The sequence below is a fragment of the Athene cunicularia genome, assembly GCF_003259725.1.
Source record: "Athene cunicularia isolate RWA chromosome 9 unlocalized genomic scaffold, athCun1 chr9_part2, whole genome shotgun sequence".
Taxonomy (NCBI): domain Eukaryota; kingdom Metazoa; phylum Chordata; class Aves; order Strigiformes; family Strigidae; genus Athene; species Athene cunicularia.
Genome location: NW_020799111.1, coordinates 777,786 through 800,934, shown reverse-complemented (window position 1 = coordinate 800,934; position 23,149 = coordinate 777,786). Strand labels below are relative to the sequence as shown.

The window sequence follows — 23,149 nt, the reverse complement described above, 5'->3', positions numbered from 1 at the left end:
GGGGGGGGGTGAAGTTATATTCCTCAGGAAGGTTCCTGTCTGGGAGCATTTGACATGTAGGGAACAGAAGCTGGTGCTCAAACCCTCCAGCACAAATAAACCTACTCCTTCCAAAAATACACAGATCTTATGAGTAGGCTAGGCAAGGAGGCTAAAAATCACTCCTCTGCCCACAGGAACAGCAGATCTGAGCAGCACTTCAAACGCAAGCAGCAAGCTTCAGTCAAAAGGCAAGTCCTGTGAGTCATGTGTTGGCAGGACATACTCGAGGCTCTGTGAACAAGGCCACTGTGAGGCCATGCTGCATTTCAACCTCTGATTATGTTTGCAACAGTTCTGTATTTAAATGGGAATCCCTTTATTAAAGGTCAACACTAGTTTCAAACAACACGTGAATCTAAGATTGGCCCTGCAGACAGCAGCACATAGTTCCCCTCTTCCCTGGAGGAGGAAGACACAGGTCCTTCAGAAGGATTCGGTGAGTTGGAGAACTGCTCTGATTAAGAAAGTGCCTCAAATACACTTCGACTCTTCCCCAGATGAAGCCAGAAGCACTCAGCAAGGCGTCACCCAAGTTACTTCACACCCCCTCCTGTATCACAAACCCAGCATCAAGCATCCCTCACTTCCCACCAGCCAACCTCTGGACACAAGGCAAGAAACACAGCTGTTTCTCAAGAGCCTGGTGGTAGTAGGTAGGTGACTCCACTTGGCACACTGAGTTACTGAGCTGCCACCGAAACCACACTGAAAAATGCCCTGAGCCAGCGGGCTTGAGCATGTCACATGCATGATCCTGGTCCTGGGCAATGTCCCACAGCACCTCCTTTAATAAGTTCTGCTCGAAGACAAACATTTGTTTCAGGGGACTATTTTAAAGCTTTCCAAAAACACACAGAGGTTCATTTGACTTCAGAAGTCTAGCCAAGGAAATTCATGGTAATTAAGTACTCTAGTAAAAAGATGACTATCACTTCATTTATCCTAACAACAGAACTAGAGGGAAAAAGCCTCCATGACTAGGTCATTAAATAATTCCTTTAAATTCTTATGATTATTTCAGCACAGAACTAGCTCAGACTTGGGGCAGAAACTGCATTTGCTAAACCTCACTGTCTGTAGCGAGTCCCCCAGAGCATACCACCTCCCCAGCACTAGTGCCTATGCTAGAGAAACCACCTGAGAGAGGACCAGGGCCAGGGGCAGAGCTGTGGCTACAGAGATGAAGCAGCTGGCCAGGAGGAACCTTGCAAAATCATAGACACATATCTATGGAACAAAGCCAAACAATGTTATCCAGTAACAGCAGTAGCCTTGTACATCTCCTGGTAAGGTATCCAGGCATTCATTTTCTAAAAAGGAGAATTTCCAATTGTTGTAGTAACTTTCGCACTGGTTGGAAAAATTTTTCCCATGAAATAATTTCTACCCCACGTCAACAGATTATTTTGCATATAGTCCCAATATATTTTTTAAAATTCAAGCACGAAACTTATTATTTCTGTAAAGCTTCCCAGCAACAGAACTTGAAAAAAAAAAAAAAAAATTTCAAATAGGCATTTCTGTGACAGTGCGCTTCAGCCATGCTAATGAACAAAACAACTAACATCTGACTATTGTTTCAGTGCCAGAAAGTCACTGTGTCCGTTTATATTCTGCTTACATTTGACAGCCAGTTTTGCAGTCTTAAGGGCCAAAACAATTTCTTTGGTTGTTTACATCAGCCTTGCTGCAGGTCATCCAATCAACAAGTTTTTTCCAAATTAAAAAGATACAACTTTCAGATAGCTTCTTTAAGCTAAGCAATTCAATCGTCATTCTTCCTAACCATGCAGTAAAACCTTCCACTTTTTTTTCAGGACATTACTTTAAATACTTTTTAACATCTAGAAAACATAAACTGACACCATTTTCTCTAGAATGTACTTTTCTCAGCAAAAACTTTCTTCCATTTTTAGTTTGTATCACTAAACATCAGTAGGTGTACAGACACATGCTAAACAAGTAAATTTGGTACACATCAGTATTTAGAGAGTGGTCTGTGTAAGTTTAAGTAATGGAACTCCAAAGCCCATTCAGATGAGCCAATACAAGTTTAGGGAAGTCTTCAACCACCTCCTCGGCCATTTCAGCAACGAACAAACCCACCATCAAGATGAAAAAAGGAAAAGTCCAAGGAGAAGTAAAGGCACTATAAAATGTCACAAGCTCTCCAGCTGTGTTCCATCCACTTGCATGCATAATTTATTTCACGGCACAAGCTAATCTTACACAGTCACTAATTCAGAACAAGGAAAACCTTTCACATAGGGTTTATGTTCTACTACATTATATCCCTGTCTGTAAAAAAAAGGGCTACAAATGCTCTGATGAACAATCGATGCAACAGCATGACAAGTGCCATCCCAGCTCCTAAATCTTTCTCCTAGTCTGAACATGGACAGACTTGATCCTTCCACAAGATTTTCTTGCAGCTCTCATCACAACAATTTCTAGGCATTTTCTCCTGTGACCAATGACATAACAGTAAAACATCAGTTTCTGCAGTATTGAAGGGCTAATCTAGAACGTGCTGCAGTCTGTGACACTACACCTAGCTGAGAGCACCCAGATTCACTACCTTACCAGCCTCAGAGGCCTGGAGTCTCCCTCACCCACCCACCAACCTGTAGTAGCTTCTCACGTTATCCTTCCAGACTTACCTCTTCAAGGCTTACCCATGTCAGTAAAAAAGACCACCACTTCTATTGCTGTAATCCAGCCACGGACAGTTATTTCACAATAACTGACCTTGTGAAATAACTATTCTGCTTCCCAAAGCTACACTGGCCAAATCCTTCCATCCTCCAAACAGGAAAGCACGCCTGCTGTTGAGAGCAGAAACTCTGCCAGACCATGGCAAGCCAGATCTTCCAAATCCAGGGAAGCCTGCCTCTGGTGTTTGTCTCCAGGATAAGGCACAGCTGCAGAGGGACTGCTCACACAGCTGAGCAAGAGTAAAAACCAGCCCTGGGGAAAATACTTAGCCAAACGAATAAATAACCAGAGGAGCAAAGTCTCCTGAAACAGTCAAACCTGTGTCAGCATGACTGAACCAGTCCTGCCCAGCACATCAGCAACGAGGTGCAGGAAGCCAAGAGAAGAATTAGAAGACATGAAGACCAGCAGGGTCTTCCTTCCCCTCATGCATCTCAATAGTAATCACAAAAATGCTCACTGGTAGAGATTTATAAAATGCATAGCAGTTTCAGGTCAGGCTTATAATTCTCTGACCAGTTTTACCATACCAGATGTTAAAAGATTTTTTTTATCTATGCACTATTTTGTTGTACATGGAGACAGACATCCTGAAGAACCAGGATTAGGGCTCCAGTATTGTACATGTATTCATCATAAAAAAAGACAACAGAAACAAAGCACACATAGTTTAGCTTCATTACAGCCATTTTTTTCAGAAATAATCCTCGTTTACAGCAATGCAGATTTTTTCCCCACTAGTAATTAATCCTAACAGTGCAGTTACACAGTCAGAACAACGTAATTTTTCTCAATTCTCCTTCATGCACACTGCACCCTCCTCACTATTTCTTTACATTTTTTTCCCTCCAGGTACCACATAAATGAAGTAACTTCTGAAACAGCTGGATGCTCAGTTTAAACCAGAAATCTGCATTTAGCATAGCAAAATGGTTAAGTAATATGATACCCAGCAATCATAAACATTTATTAGGGTTGTTTGGAAATGCATTGCTTTAAACTGGGCAGAGAACATGTGAAGCAATAGGTAGTGGTTTTCCTCAGTGAGCTATTTCATTTTTCTGACTTATCATTTCACCTTCAAACATGATAGTGCAAACAGAAAGAACATGTCAGCTCATTGAACACACATCTCCAACTTCCAACACTTCCTCCAAAATCCCCTACACTTGGGCAGGCTGGACTCAAATGTTTAAAGTGCTACCAAAACTTACAAGAAGAGTAAAAGAATACAAGTAGCAACCTTGAAAAGAGAGGCATTTTACCTTTTTCCGGGCCAGAGAATATGGAGATGATTTTATTCCTAGGTTTTCTCTCTTCTGGTACAGAGGGCAGGGGTTTCAAGCTGTGGTTGATAAACAACTGGTCTTTGCACCCTAAAGTGAAGATTGCACTGCTCATCCGGACAGGAGGAGCTGGTGGTTTGTCTTCCAGTTCTCCGTTCTCAAACATGGTTCTCAATAGTTAGTGAGAGCACTGAAACAGAAATAGTTGTTTTAACATAAGAAGAGAGCACAGAATACATAAATAGAGCATTTATTCTGTTGATCAACAGAGAAAGGAGGTGAGAATTCAAGTCTGAGGAGCTCAGCAAGCACTGCACAGGCAGACACTGATGGCCTGCCAAAGGAAGCAGATCCCTTCCTTACTCCCACTTCTAGGACACCCATTCATTTGTGCCAACAACAGCATTTGTGGGACGGAGTGACAAACTTTTCTAGTGATGAAACTAACCCAGTCAAAAAGAGGTCAGTTACAATGTCGGCCAATTCACAGATCTGGTTCATTATCTGTCCACAGAAAGTTTGTGTATGTGAAAAGGATAGTACACAGAAGGGTGTAAGTACAACATTTTTTAAGGGTGGCTCTAGCCCAAAGAGCTTCATGCTTTAATGTCAAACACCTTTAAAAGCCTTAGGTGCTTTCCTTCTTGCCATTTGTCAGACAAGATCTCGAGGAGAAAATAATAGCTTTTTATAAGTCATAATTCAGCACACTATCCACATTAGGTTGTATTAAAAGTGTCTCTACCCAAATTACACAGCCTACATTAAAGAACACGGGACTAAGGTCCACTGGATCCATTTCACTTTGGAATGAGGACTTGCATCGCTTTGCCACTTTGTGCCACACTTTCTCCATTTGTAAAACGAATAAATATCATCACCACAAACCTCTTCAAGTTCTTAAAAACATGAGCGAGATCACGAACAAATACCTGCTAAAGCTAAAACCACAGCACAATAAAGCATCTACATGACACATTCCACATTGAAGAAAATCTGCACTGGCCTCTCCTCCCTCCCCCTAATATCCTGGAAACTCTTCTCTGAGCACCAAGAAACAAGGAGCCTCTCTGCTACAGAGCAAATAGCACAAAAAGATTTACAGAAATTACCTCTCAAGGACAGCTGAATAACAAACATGCCCCTCATTCTTCCTGATGCTCAAATGACCAGCTACCTCTTTGGAACAGGAGCTAACACATCTCCCCTGAGCTGACCTCCTCCTCCTCCTCTCACAAAATGAATTGCCTCCAGGTGCCCATCATAGTCCCAAAGCATGACTCAGTCCCAGCCACAGCACTTGATTAATCATTATCAGCATCATTCAAAAGAGTCAGGGCAAGACAGTGCAATCCACTCTCAATTATCACACCTTATTTCCAAAATACAAATATTGTGCTCTACAACATCTTGGCACAACACGTGCATCTTGCACATGTGATCACTTGACGTGTCTTAGCAGCAGAACCAAAAACATGTGGACTGCCATTCCCTATCATTTCACTGGGTGGGTGAATACTGTCAAATGCCAACAAAGAAAAACAAATCAGGCTAGCAGCCCAAATTCAAGCAGTACAAGAGCACACTGGTTTATGTCATGAAGCTGAAGAGAGATTAAAATTACTTATCACCTTAAATGCCCATGAAAGCGTGTAATTTCCATACAAATACCTTCAGAGGCACAAGTAGCACAAAAGTTCTGACAGTGCAAGTAAGAACTGGACATGTGTGGGTTGCCCCATCTATTTAAAGGCTGATGGGGAACGGCAGTCAAAGCCGTGCAACACCCACCTAGACAAACCTGCCTTCAAGCCCTCTCCCTGATGATGGAGCAATAAATAGACCTGCAACACTTGAACATGTCTGCAGGGATGCAGCTGTGAATCAGACTGCCATTCCCGTCCTCCAAATTACTGACTGCTCTTTCAGATGTTGTCAGTTATCTACAGGATCTTCTGTATTTTCCAGTACCTACACTGCAATATGGGGAAAAGATTAAGAACCCTGCAACCTAACAGCAGATCTGAGCAGCCTACCCACAGGAATTTTAATTCCAAACGTTCCCTAACGATACATATTGTTTGCACAAAGTGGGTGCTGCCAATTTGAGATGTACAAATTTCTGGTCTGAGCCACCAAATCAGATATACAATATACAAGAGTCCTGCTGAAGTTGGGCTGGGAGCGATGGCTGTACAGGGGACCATAATCCATTTCCCTTATGCTAATCAAATATCAGAAAGGAGTCAGACATAGGGTCCTTAGCTATCGACATGTGAACAGACATTTAAAAGACAGCTAAATAAATAATAGTAGCTAAATAAGCATATCACATACTTTAACACCTAAATTATATACTATGTGAAGAAAAGTAACATCATGAGTAGCCTCTTCTATCTTTCTAAAATAAACTCTCCATCTGTGCAGTTGAGCTGCCTGATATTAGCAAGAGCAGGATGGAAGGATAAACACCTAACCTGCCTCTGAAACTGGACAAGAACAGACTTGACCCTCCAAGCTCATACTAATTCCCCACAAGCTCCCTTGGAAAGCCCAGTCACCAACAATGCTGTAATGTGGTATTCAGGCTGCAAATTTAAACATTTACTGCAGTTCTGTATACATATTTTTAAACTAACATTCCCACTATAGCAAAAATTCTTAATTTTCAGTGACACAAGCAATCCAAGTCAATCATGACATACTCAGTATTACAGCTTCTTGATCTGAAACAAATTATTCCTTCACACCTTGCATGCTCAAGAAAAGAAACTGTTAAGCAACAAGTTGGAAGCAAGTATATGGAAATCCAAAACTCATCTATTCCACAAGAAAATCAGGTGCTTCAGGAAGCTGGCATAACAGCATCTGTGCAGAACTTGCAGAGCTGCAGCTCGAATCAGCCATTTGGTGTTCAAAGTGTTCAGAAAGATCCTTGACCTCATTCCAAGTAGCTCACCGCAGAGCTCTACAGGAGGAAAACAAGCTTGCAGGGCTGCGAGAGTACAAGCTGCGGGGCTGGGAGAACTGACAGGAGTGGTGGAAAGAGCTTGGGCATCGGCTTCTCATCTGAGGGACAAGATCTGGCATCTGCAGCTAAACAAAATCCTTTATGCTCATTACACCTGTAGTTTAGTAAAACCTCAGCTTTCAGGAAAAACTCAAAGAGATGTAATTTATTTAATAACACAAAGTAGTATAATTTCTGAGTGGCTGTTTCAAAAACCGTTGTTAAAATAAAGTGCTAGATCCAAAACTATTTTGCACAAAGGACCATTTCAATGCACAGCAGCTTTGAACTCATAATTTAAATAAATTACAACAGCTCCACTCACAACTGATCACTTCAGGCAACAGAAGTCTGAACCTTCAGTCATCATTGGAAGTTAAAAATCAATCAGGTTTAGGTTCAATCCAAACAGCTAGTCTCCTTCTAACAGCAGAGCGCAGAAGAAAAGAGCAGTTCCTGTCTCCTTTACCCTTAACCCTATCTTCATTATGCAGGGAAAGTTTCCACAACATCAGGAAGTACTTTTGAAATTGCTGTGGAGGTTTGGCATTATGGGCCAAGACTGGAGGAGGGATTAAAAAAAGAAAAAAAATAAAAAGGGAGTGCAAATACAGCCTAAAGCTCCTTTTCTGCTCTCTCACTCCCCGAAGAGGAAAAGGAGCCTGTTCATTTCACAGCAGCTATGCGTAATCACTGTTGCACCATCACCCACGTGGCTGCCTTGCTGAATCATGGCTCATGCAGGGAATTGCAAGGACTAGAGGAATTTTTATTTTTTCCAGGGCCTGCCAGGAGTCTGTATACTGGCAGAGGGGATGTCAGTTTCATATTTCTCTGACAGAATCAGACAACACAATTAATGGCTGGGGGTTTTTTAAGCTTGGTTGTGACATCTACTAAAATTCTTAACTTAAGGTTGAGCAGCCTCATAAAAGTATGCTAAAATCTGGAGAAGAGATGACAGAAGAAGCAAAGGTACTATATGGAAGAGGATGTAATCAGGGGAAAGAGATTCACTTTCATCTTTGCCAGCAAAGACAACACTAGTAAAAACAATGTATTCAAGCACACCATCAGCTCCCCCACAATCACTAGTCATACTACATTTAATTACAGGAACTAGAAAGCAAAGGAATGAACCACAGACACAAGCTGTGAAGCTGCAAACAACAGTTAACTACAGACTTCAGACAGATTCAGTCCCACAAGACAGTGCTACAACACACACACACAAAAAGAATCAAAAAGAGCTAAAAGCTTTTCTCCCCCAAAGTTCTGCTGCTTACCCCACAAAATATACAAGTACCAGCGCTGATGACCACAAGGCTCCGATTCTCAGTCCTCATCTCCAGTATATGACACTACTTCCAATAGCTGTCCCCTACTTTTGACAAAGGTTTCTTGCCCTGCACTGGGGCAGCAAAAAATGGAAGTACTCTCTTCATCCTCAGCATCCTTAGACACCATCGTAACATGAACTGCAGCAGCTGAAGAGCAAACGTGCTCTCTCCTCTGCTGCAGAGGCAGTGTCAAGCAGGCAGCCAGGGTCTGTGCTGTCCTAAATCACTAACCACTAACAGTGGGAGATCTGAGTGAAGCCAAGTTCCTCAAAGTGTAACTTTCCTCTTTCCACTTTGCCTGGTGAAACTGAGGCAAGACAAGCACAGGGAAGCTCCTTGTTCAATTGACACTCTTCCTCCCAGTCCTGAAAACACCTGCAGTGACCAATTTGCACATGTGTTCAGTTTCATTTTTACAACAATGTTCCAGGAGTCAGTTCTGCTGCTCACTAACTTTCTTCCTTTTGGGCAAGAAAAGGGCCCAAGTATACCCTAAGGGTATACCCAGGTCACAGCAGAGACACAGCAGTTCTTGCTGCTGGCACTGGTGTGAAAACACCCAGAAACATAACCCTGACAGTCAGTAAAAGCTAGAAAGTAAAGTGAGAATTGGGCAGCATTTCCAGAAAGCTGTGAAACACACACTGCTGCAGCACATTAGGCTGAATGCTCTAGCTTTGACTTGGTTTTTTTTGTTGTTGGGTTTGGGTTTTTTTCCTCCCTCAATTCCCCCTTGTGTGAGCATAAAGCTGGGCTGCTTCCTGAAGAACTTCTTAAGTACAGCTCTTGTGCCGGTCTTGGCTCCCTCCAACTCCCTCGTGATTGGTACCAAGGCTGACACGCACTCCCGTCCCAGCTGAAGCAACGTGCTGCTGGGGCTGCAGACTCTACCACAGAGGCCCCTCTCCACCATGGGGCTGGTATTTAGCTCCTGACTTCTAAAAAAGAACAAACATTTTTCCTCTCAAAACTTTGCAGAATGATTAAAGGGAAATAAAATTAAATTGAAGACAATCATTATCCTATCTGCTATAGTCCATAGTCACATTTTTCCTAGAGCACTTGAGCAGATTAAGTTTTAAATACGCATTATGAGTGCATACACATCAGTCTTACAGTGTTAATACTGTAAGGCCCAAAGCAGGGGTAGGAAGATGGTACCATGTGTCAAATGAAATAGCTGGTGTAGGAAGCTCTGAGTTGAATTTGTCATGTTAAGCTGTTGAAATTAATGTACTTAAGGAGTCTAGACTGCATCTGTATTTCACTGCCTGGGATTTGATGTAAAAGTAAATTGGACTACTGCTTGGGAAAAAAAAACAAAACCAAACCACACAACCAAACAACACACAAACAAAATACATCAAGCTCAGAGCTGTTTGATAACACACACAGAAATTCCTACTCCTGATACAGTATCCTGGCTTTACACTGTCACCTAAGCAACAGATCTCTGAGGAGCCAGAACTAAAACAGTGAAGTAAGTCAAATCCTCTATACATACATACCCTAAAAAGAGGCTTAGAGAGCTGCAAACTGAACTTGGTTCTGTTGATTGCAGGTAAAACTTACTCAACTAACTTACTATTTGCAATGTAACACAGGAGCAACACAAACATAAAATTTAAGTCTATTTTGCAGGGCTGACTAAAAAGCAGAAGTAACGGATTTCAGGCTAACAATGCATTAAGAAACATAACCACTTTGCTTTTGAAATCATAGTCCTTGATGTTCTGCTACAACTGCAGGACCTTATTGGGACATCACCTGAACCCCTGCAAAGAGAACTGCAGAACATCTGGGGCCATGGTCACAGGCAGCAGGCACCAGGCTTCAGGCTTGAAAGCGACACAGAAAAACCATTTGTTGTCCAACAGAAGGAATGGAAGAAGAAAAGAGAACGGCTCAAAAGTTAAAAAAGCCCTGACGGTACGTGTGTTTCCCTGACCCAGCTCTAGCAGAGGGCACAAGGGTTGACAAAAGAGAGTTACCCTTACAGCAATCTGCACAGCGGCGGCTGTCACTTGCTGTCTTCCTGTAGAGCCTTATAGGGTACTACTGGCAACATTTGTCACGCACAAAGAGCAGCATCCGGGACAGCCAGCACCAGAGCAGAGGACAATAGCAAAATAAATGTCGCACAAACAAATCTCCAAGACAGTTGTCAAGTGAAAGGAAGCGCAGAGTAATTAAAAACAATACAACAAAAGAGCTAGTGTGTGATGCTCCAAGGAAAGACCCATGTAACACGATAGATTTAAGGTAGTCATGCCCCACTCTTGGTTTATATTATAACAAAATCCTGGTTGAAAATGTCTGGAGATTTGTTCCCAGTACATCGGCCCCAAGCCTCCAGTGGTTTTGATAGCTAGCTTATCCTCAGCCTCCCCATATCACCACCTTTTATTACCTGAAAAAACACCTCACTGGAAGGAAATGATACTTAATGCTTCATTATTCTGGAAAAGAGGACAAACAGATATACACATTGTGCAGTTTTTAACTGAAGATCGGAGGTCTGCTCATTTCATCAGATATTCCATTTTCTTGGACCTAACAGATCAGATTTCAGAGTCCAAAAGCAGAATGACTGCATGGGTATTTTTCTTTCCCTGTTCCCCTCTTTTTTTTTTTTTTTTTAAGGCTCCTGTTGAGCAATAGATTTCCTGTGATTAGCTCACTTAGTACTGATTATAGCTCACTTCCTCCCAGGGATTAGTTGAAAGCAGCTTTCTGACAAGTTTTTATTTAGATGGTGCTACCTAGCCACTGCTCACTTCCTGCCCCATCTCTAACAGCATGTTAGTTCAGCAGTTCATCAACTTGGAATTATTTCACTGCTGCAGAAAAATTCATAGAACTAGCAAATCTCAGACTGTCTTCTCCACAAAAAGCAAAACAAACCTTTTTGGATGTTTTGCTTTCCAACTTGAAGCATTTGGATCCATGTGGTTTACTTAATCAGATCCAAAAAGGAGTTTTCTGGAACAGTATGAGACTACCTTCAGAGACTGAAAATACTTATCTCTTCAACTCAGAAAAGTTGTGCAAAAAACCAGCAGTGGCAGACTTGGCAAACACAGTCACAGACCTTCTGCCTGCCAAAAGAGGACTTATGCAAAAGCAAGAACAAGAGTAACCTTGATAATGACCAATAAGAGCCAGCAGGATAATCTGTTCCACCTACGGTTATTAAAAACAAATGCAGATGCTGTAACACAACACACAGCTCTCAAAGCCTTCCCACCTCTAAAAGGCAGGCACCCATCTCCATGGGACTTGCTGAAACATCTTTCCAGCTTTAGGGGGTCTCAGATAAAAGCATTTGGTCAATGCCAAACCACATTACCTGCAAAAACTAACAGTTACTTTTATTTAACTTTCCTTCATGGCAAGGGGAGAGGAAACTAGACTAACCTAAGATACTCTGAACAAGCACAGATCTCCCTAATTTACAAGTACAAACAAGCAAGATACCCCCTTCAAATAATGCAGTTGAGAAAACAGCTAAAAAACAGAAATAAAAAATACCTGAGCCTGTCAAACATAAATTTTTCATTAAGATTTACAAAGGGACACACATTAACCAAAATCTGACTGCTCAGCGAGGCCACTAATGGAGCCAATAAATTGTGTCTTTTTTTTCAAGACTAACAGCCACAAGCAGTAATTTGCCTCCTTCAACCAGAAAAGCTACAACCATGAAGTTTATGGACAGGTCCTTTCTTGCTCACTTCCCTTTACTACTACATGTGGCACAGGCAGCACATAATACTCCCACTCTAACAACAGTATAGGAGAACCTCAATCTTTTGCAAAATCAGACTGGATGACACATAAAACATACACAGCTAAATTCTTTCCAATTTGTCTTTTTTTGACCCTCAATTTCCTTATGATTTTTGCTGTCACACAAACAGATGGGAAAACATAGCATAGAGAAAAATAACTGCCATTTAATTGCCAAGTGAAGAAGAGAGTTGGGGAAAAAAGGAAGGAAAAAAAGCAGAAACTATCTTTTGTTCAGAACAAGGAATAATCTCTCCAAAGCTGTAATGAGATGTGCTTACCATAAACCAAGTTACAGAAAATAAATATACTATTGAGGTATTTGAAAGGGTTACTAAGACTTTCTAAATAAGAATATTCTTCAAACTCATTGCTAAAGTATATTACAACCTAAAGCAATTCAACTATTTACTCCATAAGGCACTTAGCAAATGTGTAAAGCCGTGCACTGAAAATGAGCAACGAGTCTGTGAAAATGTAATTTTTGGAATAAAAACAGATCCCAATCACCACCTCATCCCTTAGATGGCTGACACAAACAAGCATATCTCAGCTAGTACTTCTTCACCACACAACACTTAAGAGCTAAATCATCCTCACACCTCAGTGTAGGGACAATAAAGTACAACTTTCATGTAATCATTGATATAGGGAAGCAGATTACACTTCTAAGATTCTGACAGCCTTCCAAACTGACAGAGCAGATTCACAAAGTCTGTATATATAGCAAAAAAATAAATGAAACTGCAACAGCAGAAACTTTGGTAAGGACAAATTTTTCTCCCAAATTTCCCTTTTCTGACTTTTTGAATTTGGGAGGAGGGGATAATTTCTTAATTATCAGCTATGTTTTGTGACTGAAAAAGTTATCAACAGGAAAAAAAAAAAATCAGAAGAAGCACGGACTAGAGACAAGATGTGTAACAGTCCTGGTAAAAGCCCATTAGTGCATAGAAGATTTAAGCAAATTCATGATACTTGACTTCACTGAAGCCACCTGCGAGTCTTGTGATACATCTCCACTTTCTCCCTTTAAACCATGCACAGCAATCAACTCCCACCTGCATCATCACTTCTGCTTCATAATATAAAATTGGCACTATTGAACTGTGGTGGCATATTTTACCACCAGTGAGCTAGAAACCTCTTCTCTGCTTTATCACCTCTGACACAACTCCAACACCACAAGTGACAGTACCAGAAGGGCCTCAGAATTTACTTCCCAACTGCCTTTATTTCCCATTTCCGCTAAGTTTGGCAGGAAAACTCACTCAGCGAGGCTCCGACGTCATTATTGCCAGCTGATGACAGCAGCGCACAGAAATGAGCCTGCTGGCTAAACTGACAGCGCAGATGCCCATTCCCACCTTGCTTGGGGAGGCAGCCCGTGCAGTTCCGGAGTGCGATGGAGGAGGAATTAAATCAAGAAGGACCCATTTCCACCCTCGGCCCCGGGGCTGGGTAGTTCCAACCTACCAGATGAATTCAGGCCACGCTTTATTTTATACAGCCCACAGCCATAGTTTTCCTTCAACGAACCATTGTGCAATGCTGCATAATGATAACATGTACTCAAAGGTGTTTGAAAAAGCCTATTCAACCCTCAACAAGGAAATTACTTACCCCTGCTCTACCTACTTAAAAACCTGAGTCAACTGAAGACAGACAGGACAGCCTGCAGCATGCACATCCCATGCAAATCCATGATTCAAGGTGTTTGTGCTTACTCATATTTCACTAACTAGAAGACACTTTTCAGCCTTTATTTTCATGAGCTGAGGTTTTCTAAAGATCAAAGGAGAATAGGGAAAAGGGCAAGTAGGGAAAGTTTACAAGAAGAAAAAAAAAATGAAGCCTGTATCTCATCACTGAGATTCTCTTAATTAAACCAGGCATTTACAAGCAGGGAGGGATCACACATTCCAGAGCAAAAGTTATTTGAATAAAGGCTACACTGCATGAGCTACCTATACAGCTTGGTGCACTTCTATATTTTTAACAGCGTTCACAGCTGTTTAACTTAGACAATCACCACTCAATAGAGTAATGACATAGCTCTAAAAATATCAGGCTACTGCTGTTGTGCAGAGAGATCACCAGTAACTCTAATAAAAAAACCCTTTGCTTTCTAACCACTGGAAATATTATAGGGCAAAGGTATGACAAGGCCATTACCCAATCAAATTAGAGGTGCAGGGCTAACTGGAAAAAGAAGAGGAAACATGCAGTGTGTATCACGATGACAAAAAAAAAAAAAAAAAAAAAAAAAAAAGAAAGAATCCAAGACTAAAGGATCCATCAGTCCCTAGAGCTGTCAAATGTCTGCTAAGGAAAAAAGAAATAATAAGGGAAAAGGGAGAAGTAATTCCCTCCAGAAAAAGCTATATTTTTCATATGCACCCAGAATAGAGCTCCTTCTCTCTAGTGGCTGGCCAAGGCTTGCTTCAACTGCAGTTACCACTACCAGATAGCGGCAACCTCAGCAGCCCTGGGAACCCCTGACTCTTCTTACAGTGCTGTGAAACAGTGCCAGCCTGGCACAAAATGCCACAATGGGAAATTCTGCCTCTTCCAAGTCGGTTTTCCCAGCCATGGTGCTCACCAGTGGACACCAGTACAGTGCACTGCTGCTCAGATGATCAGAACCACTTGGAACAGTTTGGCAGTTTGCCAAATCCCAAACAGTGAGCTCAAGGTGCTTACCTCTTCATACCCACGCTGAACATAGCCAGCCAGAAAGAGCAAAGTCTACAAGAAATCAACTGCACAGTCTGTAAATACAAAAAACACGGGCACAGCAACAGGTCTTTAAAAAAAAAACCCCACAAAACACTACACCATAACACAGAGATGGCTTCAGTGGACGTAACTCATTTCCTAGGCATATTCTAGCAGTACCATAAAGAAAATTAAGAGATCATTTCTCCTGGGAGAATTATATTGCATTAGTGCCATGACAGATAAGTACAATTTCTTCAAACACTGACTCCTACATGAGAAGAGTTCCCTGCAGCATCCCACTTCTGCACCAGGCAAGTTCACCTGCCACTAGCTGGGAAAGCTGTTCTTGGCTAGTATGCACAAACTATACAAGTCTTAAGCCATCCTAGAAACACATAGCTTCTACACTTCACTGTTGCAAGAATAACCTATAAATATAAATCAATGCAGTCACGCCCAAGGCTGCAGATAGCAGTGCTGACACTAATGGTTTTGCTAAGGTCTGGCACTTTTGCCCCAAACCAGGGTCCTGCCCACATCAGTAAAACTGAAAACCCTCCACTACAGCCGGGATGCTTTTGGTAACAGGCAAAGGAAGTACAAAGCAGTGTTTAGTGATGCAGTTACTTGGAAGAAAACTGAGAACAGGGGACAACAGCAAATTAGTTTCCCTGCAAACAGCCATAGATCTTGATGAGGATGCAGGGCGTCCTATGAGTTTAGAAGCAAGACTGTCAATTTATTAAAACAAAACAAGAAAAAAAAAAAAAAAGATAAAAACAACACAGGAAGGGTCACTCCAATATTTCTCTACCAACAGCAGCTCAGGACTGTAGGATGGCATCAGATCTTAGTGAAGTACTCCCCAGAGCTCAGCAACAAAACCTCACAAACACTACTACTGCCCGCAGATAGTTTGTATGAGCACTTCAAGATTGTCATTGAGAGAACTTCATTACACTGCTGAAGTTTAAAGCTTTACAAATTTTATACAAAGAGACAAATGATTAGCCTATTTTTTCCTGGCATACTTAACTCTATTAGGAGAGTTAAAAATATTGATGGGTCATACTGTGATCATTGTACATCACAGACAGTCCTCCATTATTTCAAACAGCAACAGTACAAAAAGCACAAACTGCAGCTGTCACAACTCAAATCAACACGAATTTCTACGGTAGCTATGTGCAAAAAGTTTTAGAGATGAAGACCTGCATTCATCAACAGAGAAACAACAAACTGTAATACCTAGACAACATGGGGAGGTGAGCAAGGCAAACTGGCTCTGTGAATCATTCACCTGTGTTCACACTCCAGTACTCTCTTTGTGACACTGCCCTGGTTTGCCTTGCCGTTTTAAGTTTTCTACTTTAAAATTACTTCCACACATACAAGCAGCATATTAATGTAAAGTTTAATGCAACAATTCCCTGAAATTTGGGCAATTGTTCTTGTATGTCTTTCAGGGAGCCAAAGCACTCATTTGGAAGCTGGAAAGAACAATCTGAATTCAAATTCTGGCTGCCAGAATGAGTTGTTAAACTAATTTTCTACATTTCCTTCTTTATGTCATTCCTAGTAAAACTACTTCTCTCACTCATAAACAGGTTTTTATCTAAAATGCTGAAGAAACTAATCCAAACCAGCTAGAACTGGTGCACAAGTTACAAATCAAAATGTCTTAAGAGATCAGCCAAAAAACCTTAAAATTCTTTCATAGTTCAAAAACAACACATCTTTTTTTCTCATATGCTGATGTGGAAAATAATTTTTGCCAAGCCTACAAGGAAACTACAGGAGCCAGTAAGGAGAAAAGAAGAAAGATAAACCCCAACTACTTCTGTGTATTATTACTGTTACACATGCTTCTTACAGTTCACAAATCAAATATATGTTTAGGATATTTTTATCATACACGTAGGTAAATAAATGCACAATGGTTTAAACACCAACTGGAAGTAGTCAAACAAATTTATCAAATGTTTAAAGTGATGTAATACATCCTACCATTTTATGCTAGCGTAATTCACAAAAGTTACTATTTTATCCCTGCTTTACTGATGGAGAACTAGGCACAAATTATATCTAGCCATCTATGACTGTTTATATAGGATGCTGCAGCACCAGGATCACAAAAATTGATTTTACAGCTCAAGAATTAAATACTTTTTAAAATATAAAAATACAAAATGAAGAACAGTTACCAAGTGAATACACAAAAGGGCTGTGGAAATTACAACACAGGAAGTGTGTGAAGCAGAAGAGCTTCACAAGGAAGCTGTCAAAATAATATGTAAAAAGTTGACATAATATTGAACTTAGAAAGCTGAAAAAGCCTTTTAAAACCTACTTATTTAACTGTACAAATTACAACAGAAATTTAACACAGAAGCATACAGAAGAGAGCAAAGACCATGCGCAAAGTCTCTGTTGCTGGTGACAGGTTGTCTTTGGGTATCTCTCTATCAGGTTGCCTAACAGTTTGTGCAAGATGTTAAGCAACTGTAAATGTGAACCTAGTGAACTTATTATTCAAAGAATTTCCTTAGGGTGTTTTATCTATTAGTATATCAGCTATCACAGCTAAGCTGTAAGGCCTGGGCTCTCTAGCCAAGGATGCTGCAGTATGAACGTGGAGAAGTTTAAACTTAAGTAGCCCTTCCAGCTCCACATATTATAACTATGTACCCATTCAAAGTGAAATTCCTACGGGCAGAATGGGAAGGTTTCAGAGCAAGAGTAAAGTTTCAGCAAATGCATAATTGTGACACTCAGGCATTTATATACAAACAGGATGCAGTTCTCAAACCTAGTTCTGCATTATTATCTCGCCTCCAGCAACAGTTGAGGAATTATAAAGCATCTGAAGATGTCTGTGAGGATGAAACTGAACTCACACAGAACAGACCTTGTCTACCACCTACAAAACACAAGAACTCATCCATGAAATGGAGGCTTCTGTCCACAAGGTCTTCACATACATGCATACCACCCCAATAAAAAAATAAAAGCTACTTACTCTAATAGAAATAAGAGATACCCCACTTATCTGAGAGGCTCTAATTCCATTGCAAGGGATGTATGATAATAATCTAAGAAAAAACTGAAGACAGACATTGCTCATGCTGTGCCATCAACACAAGAACTGAAGACCTGCATTGTAGCACTACCTTAACCTTCAGCACTAGCTGAGCCCTAAATCACAGAAAGATGAAGGATCTATCAGTGAGGCATCTCTCTGATAATCTACTTCATCTGGAGGTAGGAGGTACTACAAAGAGGGCACTGCAGACGGCAGCTGAAGCAAGTCCTGGGCCACATCCCAGCTCCAAAAAGCCATTTAAGAGAGTCCTTACCTGAAGCCGACATCCATCAAGAAGAGACTGCAGTCAGAATCTTTGGCAAGACACATCAATGGCCTGACCCAGCACAACAATTTTATGCCTTCCAAGTCTTCCTCTTTTTAATTTACAATACTATTAGCTGCTACCAGTGAGTCTGAACATACAAATGAGGGCATAAAACATTTTCATGCTCATTTCTTGCAACAAGTTACAAATTCTAATTCTGTGATTATGAAAATTCAAACATACTTTTTTCAATTAAAAAAAACAACACCTCCTCTCAAACTTTATTGTAACTATGGAAAAAGTTAACCCTAATACACTACCTTTAAAAGTGGTTAACTTTCCAAGAGCTTGTCATCTAAGGGAAAATTTTCTCAGGTCCTTTCTATTCTGTTAAGAAAACAGGAAGCAAATTTCAGTAAGCCATTTTAATAGAGTAAAATAGAGATAAAGTTCTCTGTTAAACTTGGCAACAAGGAAAGTGCACACACAAAGTATCAGTTTGTGCAGATGCTTTCCACCAGTCTGTCACTACACTGCTGACTCAAAATGGCCCATCATCCACCACTGACCAGGTGCGCATGAGGCAAAAAGAAAGCACTGATGATACCTGTACCTCGTTTAGGAAAATGAAAATATAAACAAGAGAAGGGGACAATTAAGACCCCAAATACTGAGGATTACTGACAAGCTATTTTACAAAATGACAAAACCATTAAGGGTTAGGACGAGAAAGCTCTTTCAGCAGCATAGGAAACACAATCGCTCTAGTTAATCAGAGAGACATGGCAAAAGAGTTAAATCTATTTTCAATCTTGACCAAGATCCTTGAAATAAAGAGATTTCTCCAGTTAAGATGCAGTTTTAAATTTAGAAAGGTGACATCTCACTTTGGCCCATGGGCTTTGGAAGGGCTAAGGAAGTAAAGTACAACCATCACAAGTCACTCAGCCAAATAAGACCTGGTGGAAAAGTACTGCCGAAGACTAGCTTCCAAAGATTTTCAATACCAGGGCAAGGAAGATCCCCAACGAGTCATGCTTACAGTGTTACAAGATGAAAGTCAGTCCCAACCATGTGTCTGACAAGCATCTCTTAACAGCAATGAGGGAATGAAAAAAAAAAAAAAAAAAATCATTTAAATTCTGTAGTGTTAATAAAAATTTTGTTTTTCTGGAGTAATAAAATCATTGCTACCATGAATTAAACCAAATTTAAAGTAATTTCTTCTTGGTATTTCCACTTATCCTTCATTCTTTTAGTTTATTCCCCAATGCTTCTTTCTAATTTATTTTTTTAAGACACTAAAACTTTACTACAGTGGATGTGCTATCATATAGGTTTACCAAATGTCTTAACATCTTCCACTAGTAATACGCAATCCAGTTTTACCAAGCATAAGTACATTCACTTGTGCTGCAAAAAGACTGTAAGACTTTCCAGCATAAACACAACAAGCCAAGGAGAATAAGAATTACGCCTCTCAGAAGTATAATATTTTACAATGGAATAATTATTAATAAATAAGAAAATAAAAGCCCTCAGAACCACACACTAGAACACAAAGCCCTGCTTGTAAAGAAAGCATCCAAACCAGCTGTACTCAACTATTCTGACTTTTTATTTTCCATTCCCAACAGCTACCTGGAAAAATAAACTACATCACAAAATCTAAACACCAATCCCCTCTTAAAGAAAATAAAACAAACAAAAACCCCCAACCAACAGTATACCGCATATATAAAATCCCCAGAAATAGGTCCAGAAAGGCTGGAAAGAAGCACCAGCAGTACCAACACATACTTTGGTTACTTCTGAACAAACCTCAATCCCACTGCTCTGCCATATACTTTGCAACATGCTAGAGACAAAAATCAGGAGGTACTTGCATGTATTTCCTGACTGTGGCAGTCAAGGCCCCCTTTACTAAAGGCTTACTTTGTAAACTTGGACTTTAGTAGAGCCTTAGCATGTTAGCACCAGATTAACATTAACTGTACTTGTTGCTAGGTTTGAAAATCCTGGACTTTACTTGTACCTTTGAGTGGAAAAAGCAAGGAGACAAGCAGCAAAGATTTTACTAAGTATTTCACACTTGGTGATAACGTCCCAACTCTGAAAATCAAGCATTTCACGTAATTCATTTCTGTAATAGTGACAGCTAGCGTTTCTTACATGGGGAAAAAAGGGCCTCTTTCAAAGTAATAAATCATTTAACAACATTAGAAACCTATTTTCTATGCCATAGAAAATTATGATAGTATTTTGTGATGAGATCTACAAATAAATACCCATTTGTTCATTTTGTCTGATCTGAAGTAACATTCCCAAAAGCTCAGAAACACACATGAAAAAGGCAGAAGGAACAGAAAGCCAGATACACAACTCTCCAGCTATTACAAACTGGGGCACTAGTGTCAGATCGCTGAGCAAAATTTTCAAGTTTAACATCAGTGATTGCTTTTCCATCAATTTAGTTCCCTGACCCAGGGCACACTCAGGGATGCCACAGCGCTAGATCATCAGAGCAGGCTGAAACAGTTTTGGGGCAAGGGGAGAGCAAGTCCCTCTCCTTTCCCCCTCCAACCCAAACAGCTGGTTCCCATATTTACCTAGGTGTAAAATCAAGCAGCACCCTTACAGTGGTGTGTTTCTGCTCTAAATTGGTTGCAGCAGGTGGACTTAATGTCCTGGTAAAAATCTCAAGCACTCTGCTTATGTAACACTGGTATAAAACATCAGGTGTTTCATGAACTACAATCAACCTGTTGGCCCAAAGCAAGCAAACACGGTAAGAGCCATACAAGATCATGTAGGAAGTCAGTCCGATTCTGAAGATGACTCAGCTAAGATCCAAATGTTTAGAAGCTGTCTGAGCTGACCACTAACCCCACTGCTATGTTCTGTATTCCCAAACTACATGAGCTGAAAAACTAAAATCACCTCTTTTTTTTGCCACCAAGAAGCTGCTGTTAAACTAGGCAGCACCACTCTGCATGCTCGCAGCACTCTAACACAGCAGCGGGAAAATTGAACATTTAAAGCAATGTTTCCATTGGTCAAAAAGAGCTTACAGACATGTAGCTAGGACTCTGTATGGATGACTGTTCTCACTCCTTGGTCCTTTCTCCTCCAGCACCTTCAGGAAGTGTTTGCTACTGGCCTTTTAGGCAGCCGTTGGGCTGTTGGACTGATGTGACCTACCTGTAGCATGAGAGTGAGATCCTTTCCATGACCTCTTAAACTGCAAAGAGCCCCTTTTCAGCAGCACCTGAAATTGGGCCAGAAATTGGTTTTTTCCTTGATTCTGATATGCTGAATCCTAGCAAAAAGATGTTTAATTCCTTGTCTTATGAATTCCTGATTGGTCAAACAGTTTAGAAGAAAAAACGGAAAGACTCTTACGTTTCTTCTCCTTTTACATTTTCAGTAATGTTTCAGAATTTTAAAAGTTGCTCACTTTAAAACATTAATGTAACTTATTAAACAATTATTACTTTTTTTTTACACCCAAAGGCAGATAATACACAAGCTGAAGCATACTTTCAATTCAGCGCCTTCTGATGAACTATTTCCAGAAGAAACTGCCCAACCAACTTCTGTCTGAAGCCAAATCTCCAAAAGACCCCTTTAAGAGAGGGTATTCTGAAGTAGCCAGGCTTAAGGGAAAGGTATTTTCAGTTTCATTGCTCAGGTTCTCACTTTATCAGAGGCATTTTCAAGAGGAAAGGGCTTAAACATTCAAAGGCAAATTTAAAAATCATCTTCCAGAAACAGCCTTTTCTCACTCCTGTCCAAGACATTTCTCTATTAGTTAAAGCAGTTCCAGAATAATCATAAATGAATAACAAATACAAATTAGAGTACAATATTACATTTCTTTCTAAAATAAACCTCCTGATATTGGATAAAACTCTAACTTCACTCATTAAAGAATCTATGGTAAAGCACGGGTATGCTGACTGTTACAAACTCCTGTGGGTACACACTGAGTCAAACATCTAGCACCTAAAGAGGAAGCAGAAAACTTCAGAAAAAAAAAAAATTTAATTGGAAAGACTTTTTAGTGTATTTCCATTCCTTAATACAGCTTCCAGCTGCCCTCATTCTGGTTCACATTATGTTAAATCCCTTTCTTAACATGGTACACACCTTTTAAATCATGCTTACCATTGCCCTAACATGTTGGTTCCTTCCTACAGCTTTGAAATGAAACTACAGAATTAGAAAGAATTAAACATTAAACCTGTCTTATCAAAATAACTCCTTTAAAGATGGGAAACAATTTTGGCTAATTGGCATAGAGAACAGCCCTGACCAAAGACTCAAATATAATACAGTTGTTGACAACAGGTAACCACATATCTTCCAGGACAACAGCCAATATTTCATTAACAAACTCATGCTGTTTAAGCATTCAACTTTGGGAAGACTTGTCATTGCCAGAGCTACACCAACACCAATGCTGGGCTTAGTTCTTTCAGGAAAAAAACAACCTATCTATTATAAAAAGCACACAATACTTTCCAGGAGTCTTAATACTACTATATTTCCCTAGTAAGGTGTGTTCATTAAAGCAGTCCTAAGCACCAGTACAGCACTAGCAGCTGAAGCAAAGCTTTTTAAAAGGATTTTGAAATTCATGAACAGACGTCAGATACATCACAAAAATCACAGAATCATCTAGGTTGGAAAGGACCTTTAAGATCATCTAGTCCAACTGTTAACCTAACACTGGCAGTTCCCAACTCCACCAGATCCCTCAGCGCTGGGTCAGCCCGACTCTTCAACCCCTCCAGGGATGGGGACTCCCCCCCTGCCCTGGGCAGCCTATTCCAACGCCCAACAGCCCCTTCTGCAAAGAAATACTTCCTCAGAGCCAGCCTGACCCTGCCCTGG

General features: G+C 40.5%; 1 protein-coding gene across 3 annotated transcripts in view; it reads right to left on the bottom strand.

Annotated features, from left to right (window-relative positions):
* Positions 1 to 23,149, bottom strand: part of PAK2 (p21 (RAC1) activated kinase 2) — a 46,425-nt gene that overhangs the window by 18,734 nt on the left and 4,542 nt on the right. The window contains exons 1-2 of one of the 3 annotated variants that reach the window (XM_026855365.1): positions 18,574 to 18,641; positions 4,023 to 4,233 (exon numbers count right to left, since the gene is read on the bottom strand). In XM_026855365.1, coding sequence (XP_026711166.1) covers positions 4,023 to 4,209 — 187 coding nt within the window. In that variant the 5' untranslated portion in view covers positions 4,210 to 4,233; positions 18,574 to 18,641. Of the gene's footprint in view, positions 1 to 4,022; positions 4,234 to 7,529; positions 7,552 to 18,573; positions 18,642 to 23,149 lie in introns of those variants that run through there. The other 2 variants (XM_026855367.1, XM_026855366.1) reach the window with 2 other exon arrangements.